Below are 17,102 nucleotides of genomic sequence, written 5' to 3'. Positions count from 1 at the left end.
CAGTTTTGTCCTTGAGAAACAACACATAAAATCAGAAAACTGCACCAAGCTGAACCAAGCCAGATACACAAGTGCAAACACTCTGACATGTGGGTTGGGCGTCACATCCACAACCTGCCTTTCACATCCTCCCAACCTCTGCTTCCACAAGCAAACTTCAGGTGTTTTTGAAGATAAAGGACTGTTATATTTGTGTTTCTTAACCATATAGTATATAAAAACTATGCTATCCTTTTTTTAAAATATATTTTTATTGATTTCAGAGAGGAAGAGAAACATCAGTGATGAGAGAATCATTGATTGGCTGCCTCCTGCATGCCCCAGACTGGGGATCAAACCTGCAACCCAGGCATGTGCCCTGACCAGGAATTGAACCATGACCTCCTGGTTCATAGGTCCACGTTCAACTACTGAACCAAGGCAGCCAGGCCCCTCTTTTTTAAAAAAACATGTCACTCGCTGGTTTGGCTCAGTGAATGGAGCATTGGCCTACAGACTTAAAGGTCCCAGGTTTGACTCCAGTCAAGGGCATGTACCTTGGTTGCGGGCACATCCTCAGTAGGGGGTGTGCAGGAGGCAGCTGATTGATGATTCTCTCTCATCGATGTTTCTGGCTCTCTATCCTTCTCCCTTCCTCTCTGTAAAGAATCAATAAAATATATTTTGAAGAAATAAACATGTCACTCAACCCTGCTGTGTGATTGTGCATAGATCCATGAACCACCTGGGTTGGATCAGGGGTGTGGGCTTGATCCCCAGTAAAGGGCATGTAAGAGGCAGCCATAGAGGATTCTCCCATCATTGGCGTTTGTATCTCCCCCTCTGAAATAAGTACTTTTTAAAAAAAAAAAAAAACATCACTCATTGAGTTCTTGCATGCTGTGCCCATACATAAGTCCTATGGATTTTATTAGGCAGTTTTGCAAGAACAATGATTTTTAGGAAAGCACACATTCCATTATAAAGTAGCACTGACTGTGGGACAGAGGAGATAGCTCACAGGCCTAAAATATTTACTCTGGCCCTTTACATAAGTGGCTTGATGGACCACTGATTTCTGCCCTCTTTACCTCATGCTTTTACCCTCACCTCCATCCAATCCAAGAAGCCAAGGCCAACTTTATTCCACAATCTTTATTAAGGTAGCATGATGGTCCTGGGCCAGCAACTGGACCTTGTGGCCTTAGGAAAGACCTGTGTTAACAGGGTTTGCATCTTCAGACAGCGGGCTTGGTCACCTCCAGGTCACCCCTGCTTCATCCCCTGATGCAGGACGGGGCACAGGGCCAAAGGGAGAGGAGGGCCTGGCCCCTCCCAGGCCGTAGCAGCTCCTCGGTCACAAAGATCCTCTAGCCAGTAGCAGAGGAGGGATGCAGCAACCGCCAGGGTCACCACCACTTGGGCTGGTGGGCCCCACCACACCCTCTTACAGTTGTATTCAACACAATTAATAAATTAAAACCACCTCTTCCTTCAGCACTGACCCCCCTCAATCACAGGAGAAACTGGGCAGAAAGCAAAGCGAGGAGGAACTGGTTGATTCTGGAATCTCTGACAGAGGCCTGGGCCCCTCCCTCTAGGAGCAGCTGTGCGCACGGATTATGCAGGGCTCTCCAAAGTATGTTGAGAAGAGCTGTCCAGACTGTGTCCCCTCAGAATATCAGAAATTTCTTCAGAAAGACCCCAATCCAAATGCAGTGACTCTAGAAGGTGCAGCACCTTTATAAGGCACCAGGGCATTTTGGCAGTTGAGAACGTGAGAGCCCCAGAGACAGGGGGCCTCAATAAGGAATGCTGGTTACATCTATTTTACCTTCTTCAATTCTGTCTCTGACCAGCTGACCCACCCCCAGCCAGAACCAGGGAAGGAGCTGAGCTGGTCAGAGGCAGGGAGAAGGAGGGGCTTGACTAGCCACCCAAACGTGGCTGGCCGGGCCCCTTAGTGCACACGGCAGGGATAGGCAGGACCTGCCCCCTTCTCTTTAGCAAAGGGCAAATAGGAAGGAGCCCCCCCAGACTTCAGTTGTGGCAGATGCGACGTGGTTTGTTCCTGCAGGGAGGGAGGGTGGCAGGGACCCTCCTCTGCTGTCAGTGGCCACTGGAGGGGGCCTCTCCGTGGCTACAGGTGGATGGCTGTGACGTCTGTGGGAGTGCTGGTCTGGCTGGGCCCCTGGCTGCTGGAGCCTCTGGGGGCTTTGGGTGCTGGGCTGGGGGACGTCTGGGCAGCTTCCCTGAGGCTCTCCCTGAGTGCAGCTTCAATCTGCTCCTGACAGGCCCGCAGGCAGTCCTGGGAACAAGGGGGGACAGTGAGGAGGGAATGCTGGGTGAGGTGGAGGAAGGTCCCATTGGAGCTAAAGGTCCACTTCCCTCCTCCCATAGCATCTGGCAGCAGGTGCGGGGGACGGACACCTCCCAGCACACAGGGAAGTCTGGGGAGGTTAAGCCACAGCCCAGCCCCAGGAATCAGCCTTCAATTCTCAGAAACTGGCAAGAGGATGTGGCAACAGGGTGTGAGCGCAGCCCTGCATCCGACACTAAGCCTCCCACCCCCACTCCTGAACACCATTTGGCAGAAAAGGGCACCAAGGGATGGTGCCCTGCAACCCACCCAAGACAACTTGCTTTTCCCCAGACAAGGCAGTAGATAAAACGCCACAGAAGCTCCAAGGGCAGGGCCCGTGAAAGGCACCAGGTTGGAGATGGACACCTCCCTCTACTGGAGGCTCAGGGAATAGCAGCGCTTCATGAATTGACAGGCTGCTGCCCAGCTGCCCAGCACTCACCACTTCAGTGCCTGTGATCCCTGCCAGCAGCTCCGTGAGCTCATCTGCGGATGCGGGCCAGGCACCCAGGCCTTGCACTGCAGCCCCAATGCTGCCTGTGGCGATCATGGATGGTGGGTACATGGCAAAGGTGTAATCTTGGGAAGAGAGAGAGGGAACCATGATGCAAGGAGTACATCAAGAATAACAACCAGGGTAGACTTCCTATCCCTCAGAAAGTGCCAGGCAGCAGGAACAGAGCAGGGGCATCCTGGAAAATGCCAGCAGTGAGTTGTGTCAGCCAGGGGCGAGAGAGAGGTAGGAGAGATTATTTCCTGGAGGGTCGGTGAATAGCAGACCTGTGCAGGCCAGGTCCAGGGTGGTCCCTAAGGGACCCAGGCCAGGCACCAGGGAGTGAATGAGTCTCTCTCCCTGGTGTGGAAACAAAACCAGGGTGGAGACCTGGGTTCTGCTCCTAATTTAATCACTGTGAAACCTTGGGCAATCACTTCTCTCTAAGCCCTGAGTCCCCACCTACATTTGTACTGGGGTCTCTAAGATCCCATTCAGCTGAGATTGTGCTCTGCATCTTTTCTGTATTGAAACGGGGGGCTCAGAGGGGACATAATTTTCACAAATTTTGAAAGGCATGTAACAAGCATCTCCTCTGACCCTCCCACGTCTTGATTTTCCTGATTTGGCAAAAATATGCCTGGAGTGTATTACCTGTAGCACAGAGGGCCAAAAAGGTCTGAGCATGCTTTTTGACCAAGGCCTGTCGGTCACTGGGCAGAGAGAGCCGGTACAGGATCAGGGCCAGGAAGTCATGGGCAATCACAGCAGCCAGGTCCCACTTCAGCTTCCCCAGGACCAGCACCTCCCAGTCCTGGAGGTTGGAGAAGAAGGTGGGGTCAGTGACTAAAGAAGGCAAGGGAAGAGAGTAACGGAGAAGGATGCCCATCAAACTCGAAGGTCAAGACCCCAGTTTTGCTTCTGGGTTTAGGGACTGGCACTGTGGCATGGAGAGTCCAGGGCAGGGAAGAGCTGGGGTCATTTGCTTTAAGCATTTGTTTGTCTTTTACTACGTGCCAGACTACCTGCTGTACGTGAACTGTCTTTTGATCTTGTTTGGTTATCTTTTGGGGGCCAATAATACAGGCCTTTTTCTGACTTGACCCAAGGCTCTGAGCACTTCTCCAGCTGGGCTTGAATGAAAAGACAGCAGCAACAGAAACCACCACCATCTCTATGAACTTGAGGCTCCTCTGGGGTAAAGCCGACTCTCCATAATCCCAAGGATTTGTAAAAGGGGAAATCACCACTAGCCTCTCCCCAACTCTGCATCCCAGCCAAGCCTATGCCTCTTGTAGAAACCCGAGTGAGCATGAGGCCACACCACCTCTGATACAGTCACTGAACTAACTCTGAGGTTCCTCAAAGGGGACGTTGCCCAACCCAACCCACATCCCCTTGGTGGGACATCAGGGTTGGGTCCTGAGATATAACACCCACCCCACCCCCTTCAACTGGAACCCACAGTGCTTAGTGCCATTTGAGTCTTGGAAAGAGCTGTGGAGGCCATGCCAACAAGATGGGTCTGGATGGTCTCCGAGGGACCAAACCCGATCTCCACCTGCCTGAGCCTGCACACCCCTGCTAGATCCCAGAAGGCAGATGGGAGCCCCAATCCACTTGTCTAGGGTTCGAAGCCCTGGCCCCATTTCTGAGTTGCACATATGAGGATTTCTTCATTGTTTTATCTCAGGAAGGAACTCAAGGGTTTGACTCCTTACTGAGAGAGAAATAGCAACCCCACCCAACCTCTTCCCGGCCCCGGCCTAGGTGTCATCCTCCCAAATCAGCCCAAAACCTCTTGCAGGGCCCCACAGAAAACAGCCTGGCCTGGAGCCAGAAGTTGGGCAGAGAAGCTAGCATTCTACCCCTGGTGCTTGTCCCAGTGGCCAAACTCCTAACTCAGAAGTGAATAGAAAGTACCTAGCCTCCAAGGAAACACCTGAAAGGCAATTTGGAGCGGGACTGGCCCTGTGGGAAGGCATGGGGTCCTGTGTGAGGGAAGGTGGCCACCCTACCCTGTCTCCGGACAGCCCCTGAGAATCTCAGTCCTCGTTTGGCACCGAACATACCCCAGGGAGGGTTTAGCTGCCGTGGCTGGCAACTTCCATCATATCTCTGGCCTTCAGGGCCACCTGGGCTAGCGAGAAGGCCCAGATTCTCGTCATCCGCTTCAGGTGGCCAAGGCAGGACCCTGCCCTCCGCCTCTGGGCCTCCGCCTTCTCACAAGCATTTGGACTGCCGAGTTCACTGAGGTCCCTTCCAACTCTGACCTTCTAGGAAGCCATCTGCACGCTCCACCCCCAGCCCAGGCGGAGAGAGTGGGGGAAGAGTATTTTTTGCCTGTTCTGAAAAACTTCCCTCGTACAAAGGCACACATGCCATCCCAAACTTCTCACACGAAAAAGGAAGTCCCCTTTTACCTTCCAGCCCAAACCCCTCCAAAAACATCTTTCCCACTGGCCCTGGAAAGCAGCTCCACCTTTAAACTTGCCAAAAACTACCAGATTCATCACAAAGCGCTGTGGGGCCTCCCAGATTCCCAACTCCGGCCTCCTACTCCCATCTCTGAGAGCTACTTGGCAGGAAGAGGAATCCTGTTCCTGGACAAGCAGCAGTCGGGGGCCCCAGTACCCTGGCTTCCTGGCCAGCCAATCACAGCAGCCTGCACGCTGCCCTCCTCCCCGGGAGATGGGGCCCAGAGACTCTCTCAGGGTCAGGAGAAGACTTGGCAGTATAGAGCGAGGTTGAGGAAGGTGCCCACTCACCCACCCTCTCCCAGCCCCCCCACCCCTCCAACCCCCACCCTGGGAGGTGATCTGCATACCCCTCCTCCAGATCCAGGCAGCTCCCCGACCTCAGGCTTTGGGATAAGAGAACCTCCCGGTGACTTTCCTGCCCTGCCTCTCCTGCCCTGCCTCGGAAGAGCCCAGCCCAAGTTCCTAGCAAGGGGCCCAGGGAGCCACTTCCCAAACCACAGGAGTGACAGCAGCTCCCCACAGGGTTATGAAAGACCATGGTCAGAGTGGGCGGGCCAGGGGAGGGGGCATCATTATCACATCGGAAGCAGCTGCAGCTCAGCTCCCTGTCTGTCCCTCGGCTCTGGCCTCCGGCTAAGGGGGAAAGGGAGAGATGAGATGATTCCACCAGGCCTGAGGCAGCTGCTCGGGCTCCTCACAACGAGGATTAGGAAGGAGCTGTCTCTTCTGGGATATAAGAGGAAGGAAAGAAGGTGGGATGAAACTCCTGGAGCCCTTCCTGAGAGCAATCAGGGCTGGGCTTTAATCTGCTCTGGGAGGCTTTTCAATCACAAAGTCCACACCCGGATAAAGGCTCACCCAAAGCAGCCCCCCTCCCCCACAAGAAGCACATTCCACTCCCCCACTCCAGTGGGGGTGTGCAGGCATGTCCTGCTGCTGCCAATAAATAACTCATGATGGTTGTGTAAACCCGGAGGCAAAGTACTAGTGAGTGTAGACATGCAGTCTGACTTGTTGCTATCTGGGGGAAAGACCAAGAGGAGTGGCACCCCCTGGAGGTCAGGAGAAGGGGAGTTCGTTCATGCTGGCAGTTTAAGCCTCCACTGGGGCTACTCTAACCATCATACTGCACTGCCCATCTTTTGTCCAAACATAAGCCCCTGCGGCCCTGAGCCGTCCCCCAGGGGGCAGAAAGCCTCTGAGGGCTTAGCTTTCCTTTTCCCGGTGAGGAGGGGTATGTGTTAGGGGCGGGGGAAAGTATGCACGCACCCGCATCTGGCGGGGGGAGACAGCGTGGTCGGTGTAGATGCACAATTTTTCGATGGTCAGGGGCGTAGTCTCGCGCAGCTTGGAGGCTAGCAGCATGCAGACCGCACCCAGGAGCTGAAATTGCGCCTTGGGGGTGGGGACACAGGACAGGTAACGATCCAGGTAGTTCATGGCCAGGGGGAAGACTTCCTCCTCACAGCGCTGCTCCTCGCACACCTGGGGGGGGGGGGGGGGAGGACACAGTCACTTAAGGGCAGGAACGTGGGAAGCACAGCAGCACTGAAGGTGAAAGGGGGCACTGAAGGGAAGTGGGACGGGGAGCAAACATGGAAGGGGAAAAGGTGCTTACAGTGACAAGGACTAATACAGAGGATGTGCTCACCCCAAGGGGACGGCCCCCTTGCTCCGTGTCGCCTCCCCCGCCGCCCCCCCCCCCAAGGGAGGTACGCCAGGGGCTCCCTTACTTAATGAGACTCCCCTCCCCCATGGGGGCCCCAAGAGTCACCCACAGCAGCGGAGCTGGGACCTTACCCCCGCTACCATCACCCACTGCACACACCCAAAGGGAAGGGAGGAGACTCCAGCCGCTGCCTCCCGCACTTTTCATTTCCCTGACCGCCGGAACCGCGCGCGCGCCACCCCCACCGCCTCCCCGCCAGAACCCCGCGGCAGACACAGGAACCGGCTCCGGGGCGGGGGCGGCTGCGCCCAGGGTTTTCCAGGCGCGCTCTCCTAAGACGACGGGGCGGGGGAGAGAAGCAGGAGACGCTAGCGAAGCCGGATGGGGAGAAGGCGAATCCTGCCCGGCTTTCCCGGCCGAAGAGATGGTTAGTTAGGGTGCCAGAGCCGAGACTGGGGAAGGAAAAAGGAATGGGACGCCGCGCAGGCAGCCGGCTAGGGTGCCGAGTGAAAGGCCGGGCCCGGGGGTCCGGGCCACCGAAGCATCTTGCAGATTGTTGTCGAGACCAGGATGTCCCAACAGGGCGGCCCCGGGATGTCCGGAGCCGAGGACGCAGGGACGGCGGGGGAGGGGAGACCCGTCCGCGCGGTACCTCCAGCATCCAGTAGGCCAGCATCTTCCGCATGTGCGGCTTGATCTCCCGCTGCACGCACTGGAAGTAGGAGGCGCGGGGCACGTAGCGCTCCTCCAGGCGGAGCAAGCTCTGCAGCACGCGCTGGTCCCCCAGCAGCCGCGGGTCCGGCCCGGCCCGGGGCGCGTGCCGGGTGCCCTCGCAGCACAGCAGCTCCATACTCGGCGGCGCACGAGAAGGACGGGAGGGCGGGCTCGCGAGCCAGAACGCAGGCGGCGGGCCGGAGAGCGCGGGCGCAGAGCTGGTGCCGGTGCTGGTGCTGGTGCTGGCACTGCGCGCTGGAGCCCGGCCCGCCTGCGCCGGCGCGCGGCTACCCTGACAGGCGCCCCGCCCCTCGCGACGAGGTAGCAACCGTGGAATGCTCTCGCGTCACACGCTCCCGGGGCGGAGCCGCCGCCGCCGCCCCAGACGGAAAGGGCTGGCGGCGCCCCCCTCCCCCGCAGCGGCCGCGCTGGTCCTCGGGCGCGGGCCGGCCCGGCTTCCGGTCGCCCCGCTCCCTCCCGACCACCCCGTGGAGAGCGCTTTCCAGGAGGTGGTCCTCTCCCCCACCCATGCGCCCTCCCCTTTCCCTTCTCTGACATTCGTCGCCCAAGAAAGAGCTTTTCTCCAAAGGTTATTCATTCATTGGTCCAACCCTACCTCGCCCGCTGCTTGCTCTGGGGAATATAACAACTAGTAACTAGATATTAGCGAGCAGTGTTCTAAATACGTAACGTGCAGTAACGTAGTAAATCCTCACTGAGTTAGGTGTTATCCTTATTTCGCGGATAAGGAACTGCAGCCCACTAATAATCAATGTGCGGCCGAGCTAGGATCGGGAAGCCGGCAGCCTGGCTGCAGAATCTGTGCTCTACCCCACTGGTACCCCATGGCTGCACATGAGGGCTGTGATCCCAAAGCCCGCACCATCTGCATCGCCTAAGAGCTGGTTAGAAATGCCGACTCCTAAGCCTACGCCTGACCTGCCGGATCAAAATCTGCATTTCAACAAGCCCCCCGCTGGTTCTGTGCACATTAAAGTAGAAGGCCTGGTGGAAATACGCCCGTTACCGAAATACAGCCGGCGGAAAGGCCGCCCATTCAAGGCCTCACCTTGCCGTTAAGCCCGCTGTGTGGCCTTGGACAAGCCCTGAGAGTCGGCCTTAGCTTCTGTTTGAGGGAAACGTAGGCGGAGAAACTAGATCCTCTCTGAAGGCGCTTCTTGCTCAGACGCTATAAAATCTCCCAATTGCCATTTCTTCTACCTCCCAAACTTTTGGGTTACTTTGTACTTTCCCCAAAGCTGGATTCCACACGACCAAGAGGCAGACCACAGGCCTCCAGTAATGCTCCCGGTGGGAGGAGGCCTGGGAACTCCTGCCTCTCCTGAGGTCCTCTCGAGGGAAAGGACACTAACAGGCAAGTTCCATGCTAAACATTTTCTCAATAAATTGTTTCTTAAATGATAATTTTTATTATAGTTCTAATATCATGGAAATATTCATTTGCATTGTGGAAACCTTAGAAAATCCAGATAAGGCACACACAAAAAGGAAAAATTACTTGCAATCTCACCATCCATAGATAACCCTTTAAAATGTCAATATTTGTTTTTTCTAAGACTGTTCTATTTTTTAAAATGAGGTCATTGCAAATTGTTTTGTAAGCTTTTTTTCCACTAAAAAAAATATATTGTTAGCACTTTTCCATGTCATTTATACTACAACATTATTCTTAAGTAGAGGCCCGTACACGAAATTCATGCAAGGGGCTCAACCCTCACAGCCCCTCACAGCCTCAGCTGGCCCTCACAGCCCCTCGCAGCCCTCACAGTCCCGGCTTCGTCCAGAAGGTCATCTGCACAGTCATCCAGAAGGATGTCTGGACGGTTGTTCTGTTGTTTGGTCTAATTAGTATATTAGCTCTTTATTATATAGGATGGCTACATAGTATGCCATTGGGTGAATATATAATGCATTTTACCCAACATGTATTGTTGGAAATTTAAGTTGTTTCTCATTCTTCCCTATTAGAAACAATACTGTGAAATATTTTTGTGGTAATATTTCTGTGTCATTACTTCTAGAAGTGAATTAATTTCTAGAAGTGGAATTTCTCAATCTAAAGTTATGAAACATTCAAAGACTTTTTTAGATTTTTCAAAATTTATTTTTCAGTTAAAGTTGACATACAATATTGTATTAGTTTCAGGTGTATAGCATAGTGGCTAGATATTTATATACCTATGAAATGAACCTCCCCATAAGTCTATTACCCATCTTACACCATACATAGTTACTACAGTACTATTGGCTATATTCCCTGTGCTGTATATCCCTGTGACTATTTTTATAACTGGCTATTTGTACTTCTTAATCCCGCTCACCTTTCACCCATCCCCCAAAACTCCTCCCATAAATTTCATTCTAAATCCCCTGCTGAAATGCTGAACCGATCTAATGAACAAACATTAGGTAGCTATTTCAAAACAAAACAAACAAACAAAAACCTCTGCCAACTGGAAAAATGAAAAGTAGTTTATTAGTAATAACATATGTGTGTACTTGTTTTAAATTCAAGAACTCTTGTTATGCCAACATGAATGTGTGCCATGTACCTTATCTAACCTTGCAAAACCATTACTCCTATCTTCCGAAATACAAGTATGAAGTTTTAGTTAATTAATCACAACACTGCACTCTTTCATTAAAGAGAACAATATATTTTAAATTATAAAGAATATGAACAACCAAGATGGTGGCAAAGGGTATATACCAGTACGTGCCGCTCCCCACAACCATGTTAAAACTACAACGAAAAGACAAAACAGTGGATCATCCAGAACCACGGGAAAGCTGGCTGTGTGGAAGTTCTACAACTAGAAGGAAAGAAAAAAGCGCATTGAGGCTGGGTAGGAGGTGCAGAGGCGCCAAGAGCAGAAGGAAGCAGCCAAGATGCAGAAATGAAGAAACATGTCACAAATGGAAGAAATGGAGGAAAGCAGATTACTGGATTTGGAGTTCAGAACCACAGTTATAAGGTTACTCAAGAATCTTCTACAAACCTCCGAGGAACTTAGTGAGACCTTCAAGGATCTTAATGAGAATGCCGAAAAAATGGAAAAGGACCAGTCAGGAATTAAGCATACACTGACTGAAATAAAGAATATACAGAGATCCAACAGCAGACTAGAGGATCACAAGAATCAAGTCAAAGATTTGAAATACAAAGAATCAAAAAACACCCATCCAGAAAAGAAAAAAGAAAAAATCCAAAAATATGAAGATAGTGTAAGGAGCCTCTGGGACAACTTCAAACGTACCAACATCCGAATTATGGGGGTGCCAGAAGAAGAGAGAGAGCAAGATATTGAAAGCCTATTAGAAGAAATAATGAAAGAAAACTTCCCCTACCTGGTGAAAGAAATAGACTTACAAGTCCAGGAAGTGAAGAGAACCCCAAATAAGAGGAATCCAAAGAGGACCACACCAAGACACATCATAATTAAAATGCCAAGAGCAAAAGACAAAGAGAGAATCTTAAAAGCAGCAAGAGAAAAACAGTCAGTTACCTACAAGGGAGTACCCATACGACTGTCAGCTGATTTCTCAACAGAAACCATGCAGGCTAGAAGGGAGTGGCAAGAAATATTCAAAGTGATGAATAGCAAGAACCTACAACCAAGATTACTCTACCCAGCAAAGCTATCATTTAAAATTGAAGGTCAGATAAAGAGCATCACAGACAAGAAAAAGCTAAAGGAGTTCATCATCACCAAACCAGGATTATATGAAATGCTGAAGGGTATTCTTTAAGAAGAGGAAGAAGAAAAAGGCAAAGATAAAAATTATGAACAACAAAGGAACAACAAATTCATATCTATCAACAAGTGAATCTAAAAATTAAGTCACTAAAAAAATCTGATGAACAGAATAAACTGGTGAATATAATAGAAGCAGGGAGTGGACTGACAATTCTCAGGAGTTCGGGAAGAGATTGGACAAAAATCTTACACCTATGGATGAGGACAGTGGCGGGGGGTAAAGGCATGGGGTGGGGTGGGAACCAGGTGGAGGGAGCTATGGGGGAGGGGGGGAAGAAGAACATCTGTAATAATCTGAACAATAAAGATTTATTAAAAATAAATAAATGAATGAATAAATAAATAAGAAAAAAAAAGAATAAATATGGCCCAGCTGGTCTGACTCAGTGGTTGAGCATCGACCTATGAACTAGGAGGAGGTCACAGTTCGATTCCCGGTCAGGGCACATGCCCGAATTGTGGGCTCGATTCCGGTAGATGGGGTACAGAAGGCAGCCGATCAATGATTCTCTCTCATCATTGATGCTTTGCTCTCCCTCTCCCTTCATATCTAAAAGAATAGATATGAAATTATGGGAAGACAAAAATGTTGAAGTGTAAGAGGTTTCTGGTATGCAGGAGGACTAAAAAATATAGCTTTGGAGTAAGTACATAACCAGAAACCAGATCTGTACTAAAGGAAGTGTTTCTTTACTCTCAGAATTATTGAATAAACTAATCAGGTTAGAAGGTCATTTATCTTTGATGAGAAAGTAAATCATCATTATCAAAGTTTTTTTCCAGTTTTATTGAGGTATCAATTGTATTAAAGTATACATGATTTAATATACATATATATTGCAAAGTGATTGCCATAATAAGTTTAGTTAACAACCATTACATAATTATAATATTTTTCTTGTGATGAGAATTTATTTTAATTTTTTATTGAATTTGTTGGGGTGACACTGGTTCATAAAATTATATAGGTTTCAGGTGTACAGTTTTGTAATAATGTTGAGGATTTTTAAGATCTACTCATTTAGCAACTTTTCAATTATACAATACAAGACCGTTAACTATCATCATCATGGTGTACACTGTATTCCCAGGACTTATTTATCTTATAACTGGAAGTTTATATCTTTTAACCACCTTCACCTTGAAGTATAGCTGCTATTATTACCCTCCAGTCACAGATGGAAACAGAGACACGGGGAAGCTAAGTATCGCCCAACGCCATGCCGCTAGCAGGAGGCTGCCTTAGTTGGGTCTCCCCAAAGCACACTCTGAGACAAGGATTCAAGTGAAGTAATTGTCCCAGGAGGTGATTCCAGGAAGCACCCACGAGTGGAGAAATGAGGCAGAAGGGAAGGAAACCAGTGAAAAGTACATTGTTGAGTAAGTTAACACTGTGGGCAAATGGAGCTCGGTCCTGTTGAGGAACTCTGGGACGTGACGAAAAGTGCATGCTTCTGCCTCGGAGGGAGCAGGGACACCTGTCCACCATTCCCCACAGCCAGTGGTGGAGGGCTGCTGGGATGGAGAAAGGGGCCTGCGATTAATTCCCCAGAACGTCCAGCCTCCCTGCGGGAGCGCACATGGACTCGGATAGCCAGGACCAGCCATCAGGCAGTCACAGTGGGGCACTGGAAGGGGCTGGTGCACTCGGGAGGATGAGAGCCGAGGGTATCTGGGTGGCAATGGCTGCATGTGCTACATCGATTTGACCCAGTCAGGCGCCAGAGCCTAAGTTCGAGGTCCAAATAAATATTTTTAACAGTTTTATGCTCATTTTATTTTTTAAATATATTTTTATTTATTTCAGAGAAGAAAGGAGAGGGAGAGAGATAGAATATCAATGATGAGAGAGAATCATTGATTGGCTACTTCCTGCCACCAACCCGCACTGGGGATCGAGCCTGAAACGGGATATGTGCCCTGACTAGGAATTGACCTGTGACCTCCTGGTTTATAGGTCAATGCTCAACAACTGAGCCACGCCAGCCGGGAAGTTTTATGCTCATTTTAAAGTTGTATGTATGTGTACCAGGACAACAAACCTGGGACTTTATCAGGTTTCCTCTTAAAATAAATTTACTTAATGAAAAACTTAATTTTAAAAACATTAAGCAGCCCTGCAGGGTGACTTAGCTGGTTGGAGCATCATCCCATACACCAAAAGGTCATGGGTTCGATTCTCAGTCAGAGCACCTACCTAGATTGTGGGTTCTATCCCCATTCGGGTCGTGTATGGGAGGCAACCGATCAATGTTACTCTCTCATACAGATGTTTCTCTCTCGCTCTCAAATAATAAAAAATAAACAAAAAATGCCCTGGCCAGTGTGACTCCGTTGGTTGGGTACCAAGGGCACATGTCTGAGTTTTGGGCTCTATCCCTAGTGTGTGTGTGACTGTGTGTGTGTGCAGGAGGCAACTGATAGATGTTCGACTCTCACATCGAGGTTTCTCTCTCCCTCTCCCTTCCTCTCTCTCTAAAAATCAATAAACTATTCTTTAAAAAAATAAATAAATAAAATGGGTTGTATGTTTGATTGTGTTTACCTTATATAAAAAATAAATGGTTAGTTTATTATTTTTGAAAAACATCAATATAATTCATCACATTAAAAGATTAAAGGTGGGAAAATCATGATAGAATCAACAGAAGCCAAAAAAGTTTTTGATAAAATTCAAGTCATTCAGAATAAGAAAAAACTATTAGCAAAGTAGGGATAGGTGAGAACTTCCTTCGTCTGATATAGGGCACCTTCTAAAACCCCACAGCGAACATCTTCTTTAGGTCACAGAAAGTACACCAGGCAAAGTGTCCAACATGCAGGTCAGTGGGAAAGACCAAGAGGTTCCTCCTCCATGATCAACCTAGCTAGTCCTTCCCTGGGACTAGCGGGGCCATGCGTTCCCAGTATTCTCAAGGTAGACCATATATTTCCACCCCTCTTTCAATTTGCACATTTTTATGAATGGCACCATCTTTCTCCTGAGTCTTCAGATGGTAAGCCCTGGTGCCATCTTGGATTGCTTCCTTCCTTTGGTTACTTGTACCCAATCAATTACCTACCCCAACAAAACCATTAGCAGAAGCTCACTTAGATCCTATTCTTCCCATTCCTCCAGTAGACTGTTAGCCAGTTTCTCAAAATTTGCCACCAAAGTAAACCCTTCACAACAGAGAAGAAAGTATCTCTCTGAGGGATCTAGTATAACCTAAAATAGTCTCTGCAAACCTGAAATTTATTTGAAGTCTAACATTCTGCCCTAGAAGCATATACACTTTTAGGATTCTGGTCCATAATACAGCCATAATTGTCATAAAGTAAAAAGGACATTTACTTTAAATTACTTATGGTTAAGGAAAATTAAACTTCACGGAAGCCATGTGTATCCTGAGACTGGCAGGAGTCATTTCAAACCCTCTTTTAAAAGACTGGGCCTACATTACTATTGCAAAAGCCTCCCTGAGAGCCTTTCAGTCCTCACAGTACTTCCAGAGAGATCCGGATCAATGGCCCAGGGCCATCAGATTAATCTCCCACAGACACTCCTTTCATCTCCAGTCCAAGGACCTGCTTATCAGGTCAAATTTAAAAGTCAACCAGCCTCGCTTTTCAAGTTCTCCTTCAAGAGGCCTCAGCCACCCTATCCAATTTTATCTCAGCAGGAGCACTCCAGCCCACCCCAAGGCCTTATCACCCACTCCTGGCATCCTGGTCCTTTCTGCAAATCCAGCTCCTTCCTTCAAGTCCTAGTTCCCAGCCCACCAGGGTTGTAGCATTAGAGAGCAGGTTAGAGCCAGATGGATCAACAGTGGCCCACAGAGGGGAGCTGACCTGCCCAAGGGCACACGCCAGCCAATGATTGCTTTCAATTAGTCTCATTGTTTCCTGTTAATAAATCCTATTTTCCCTCCAAAATTGGAAACTCCTGGGGGTAGGTACTACACCTTTTTATTCCCAATTTGGTTAACCTGCTGCAGGAGGTACTGTGCATAAAGATAGGTGCTTTGTTTCCAGACCCCCTGTTCCTGAATTCCCAGGCTTGGTATGTCTTTCCTTCACCTTTTGTCAGCCATTCACACTTACAAAATCAAGTTTAAGATTCCTCTAATTATAGGTTATTTAGTTTTTTCTTTTTAAATTATCATTAAAGTTGTGCCCTGGCCAGTGTTTGTTGGTCAGCCTGTGCACCGAAGGGTCCAGGGTTCGTATTCCTGGTCAAGGGTATGTACCTGGGTGACAGGTTCAATCCCTGGCCTGGTTGAGGTGCATGTGGGAGGTAACCAATCAATGTGTCTCGGATTCCAGTCAAGACGGCAGCGTAAGTAAACAGCACTCGTCGCCTCCCCACAACCACATCAAAATTACAACAAAAATACAAAACACCAGAGTTGACCAAGTCACTCCCATTCTGAACCAAACCTCAAATTTCCTGTGAAATATGGGGAAGGGGCTAAACCAGGGGTGGAAGAATCAAGTGATTTCAGAGGTGGGGCAGGTAAAATAAATGAATTCAGAGTATGGGACTAAGAAACAAACAAACAAAAGAATAGTAAAATAAAATACCAAACAACCATGATTCAGAACCACCTGAAATTTAGCTGAAAGGAAGTCCTACAACTGGGGAATTAAAGAAGAAGCACATCGAGACTGGTAGAAGGGACGGAGATGTGGGGTGGAATCTCAGAACCAGCCGGTCCCACACCCACATGTGATGGTTTAAAATTGGGAGGGATATCTTGGCTGTGGAGGTTTTCCTGAGGAGCAAGGGGTCCCAGCCCCACACCAGACCCCCCAGCCCATGGTTCCACTGCTGAGAAGAGAAGTCCCCACCACTTCTGGCTGTAAAAACCAGCAGAGATTGTGGCTGAATGACATAGAGGTCGCTGGAGCCCCAGGCAGCTCCTCTTTAAGGGCCTTCACACAGACTTACCTGGAGCTCCCTCTGAGCTCCAGCACTGGGGCAGCAGCTTGAAAGGAACGTGGGACATTCAGGGAGGAACTAACTTGTCTAGAATCAGGGCAAGAGCTGAAGGGGCAGCTTTCTCCCCAACAGAAATGCTGGAAGAGGCCATTGTTCCTCTGCTGAGCCCTCCCCACCACAGAGCTAACAGGCAGCCACCACATTAAAATCTCCATCAACCTGGCAAATACTTTTTGCCCTCCCCTGATAATTCCCTGAGACCCCGCCCCTCCCTACTTGCAGGTTCAACCAAGACATTTCCAGTGGCTTTTCCTTAGAACTGGCCTCTCTTGCCTTATGCTAGACTTTCCTAAAATCACTCAAACAAGCAGTAGCTGGCCTCAGCATGCCCCAGCTCTCTCAATAAATGGCCCTAGGCCAGACTCTAGCAGCAGCCCACCTTGGTTCACAGCTTGGCCTCTCCTAGGGACCACACGAGGCCCAAGACAAGTAGAAGCCATCTGCAGATTGCTTTGTAGCTCATGCTGGGTGGCCCCAAGCAGGGCGCAGGGAGTGGCTGACTTTGCATCTCCCCAGAGGATCCAGAGCCAGAGCACCCAGTGGCCAGCTTCTCCCATGACATATTACAACCCCACCACCACCAGGAATGACACACACAAGGGACTGACTCAGTGAGAACCAAAGCCCCACTGAAGTAAGTCCTGC

At 49.6% G+C, this 17,102-nt stretch overlaps 1 protein-coding gene across 4 annotated transcripts in view; it reads right to left on the bottom strand.

The window, feature by feature from the left end:
- Positions 1–1,114: 1,114 nt before the first annotated feature.
- Positions 1,115–17,102, bottom strand: part of CCND3 (cyclin D3) — a 91,288-nt gene continuing 75,300 nt past the window's right edge. Inside the window, exons 1-5 of one of the 4 annotated variants that reach the window (XM_036317632.1) lie at positions 7,636–7,995; positions 6,584–6,799; positions 3,489–3,648; positions 2,784–2,920; positions 1,115–2,287 (exon numbers count right to left, since the gene is read on the bottom strand). In XM_036317632.1, the coding sequence (XP_036173525.1) occupies positions 2,120–2,287; positions 2,784–2,920; positions 3,489–3,648; positions 6,584–6,799; positions 7,636–7,833 (879 nt within the window). In that variant the 5' untranslated portion in view covers positions 7,834–7,995 and the 3' untranslated portion in view covers positions 1,115–2,119. Of the gene's footprint in view, positions 2,288–2,783; positions 2,921–3,488; positions 3,649–4,906; positions 5,587–6,583; positions 6,800–7,142; positions 7,612–7,635; positions 7,996–17,102 lie in introns of those variants that run through there. The other 3 variants (XM_036317633.1, XM_036317634.1, XM_036317635.1) reach the window with 3 other exon arrangements.

The sequence above is a fragment of the Myotis myotis genome, unplaced genomic scaffold, assembly GCF_014108235.1.
Source record: "Myotis myotis isolate mMyoMyo1 unplaced genomic scaffold, mMyoMyo1.p scaffold_m19_p_7, whole genome shotgun sequence".
In the NCBI taxonomy this organism is placed as follows: domain Eukaryota; kingdom Metazoa; phylum Chordata; class Mammalia; order Chiroptera; family Vespertilionidae; genus Myotis; species Myotis myotis.
The sequence above is the reverse complement of the archived record's forward strand: the minus strand, read 5'-3'. Positions and strand labels throughout refer to the sequence as shown.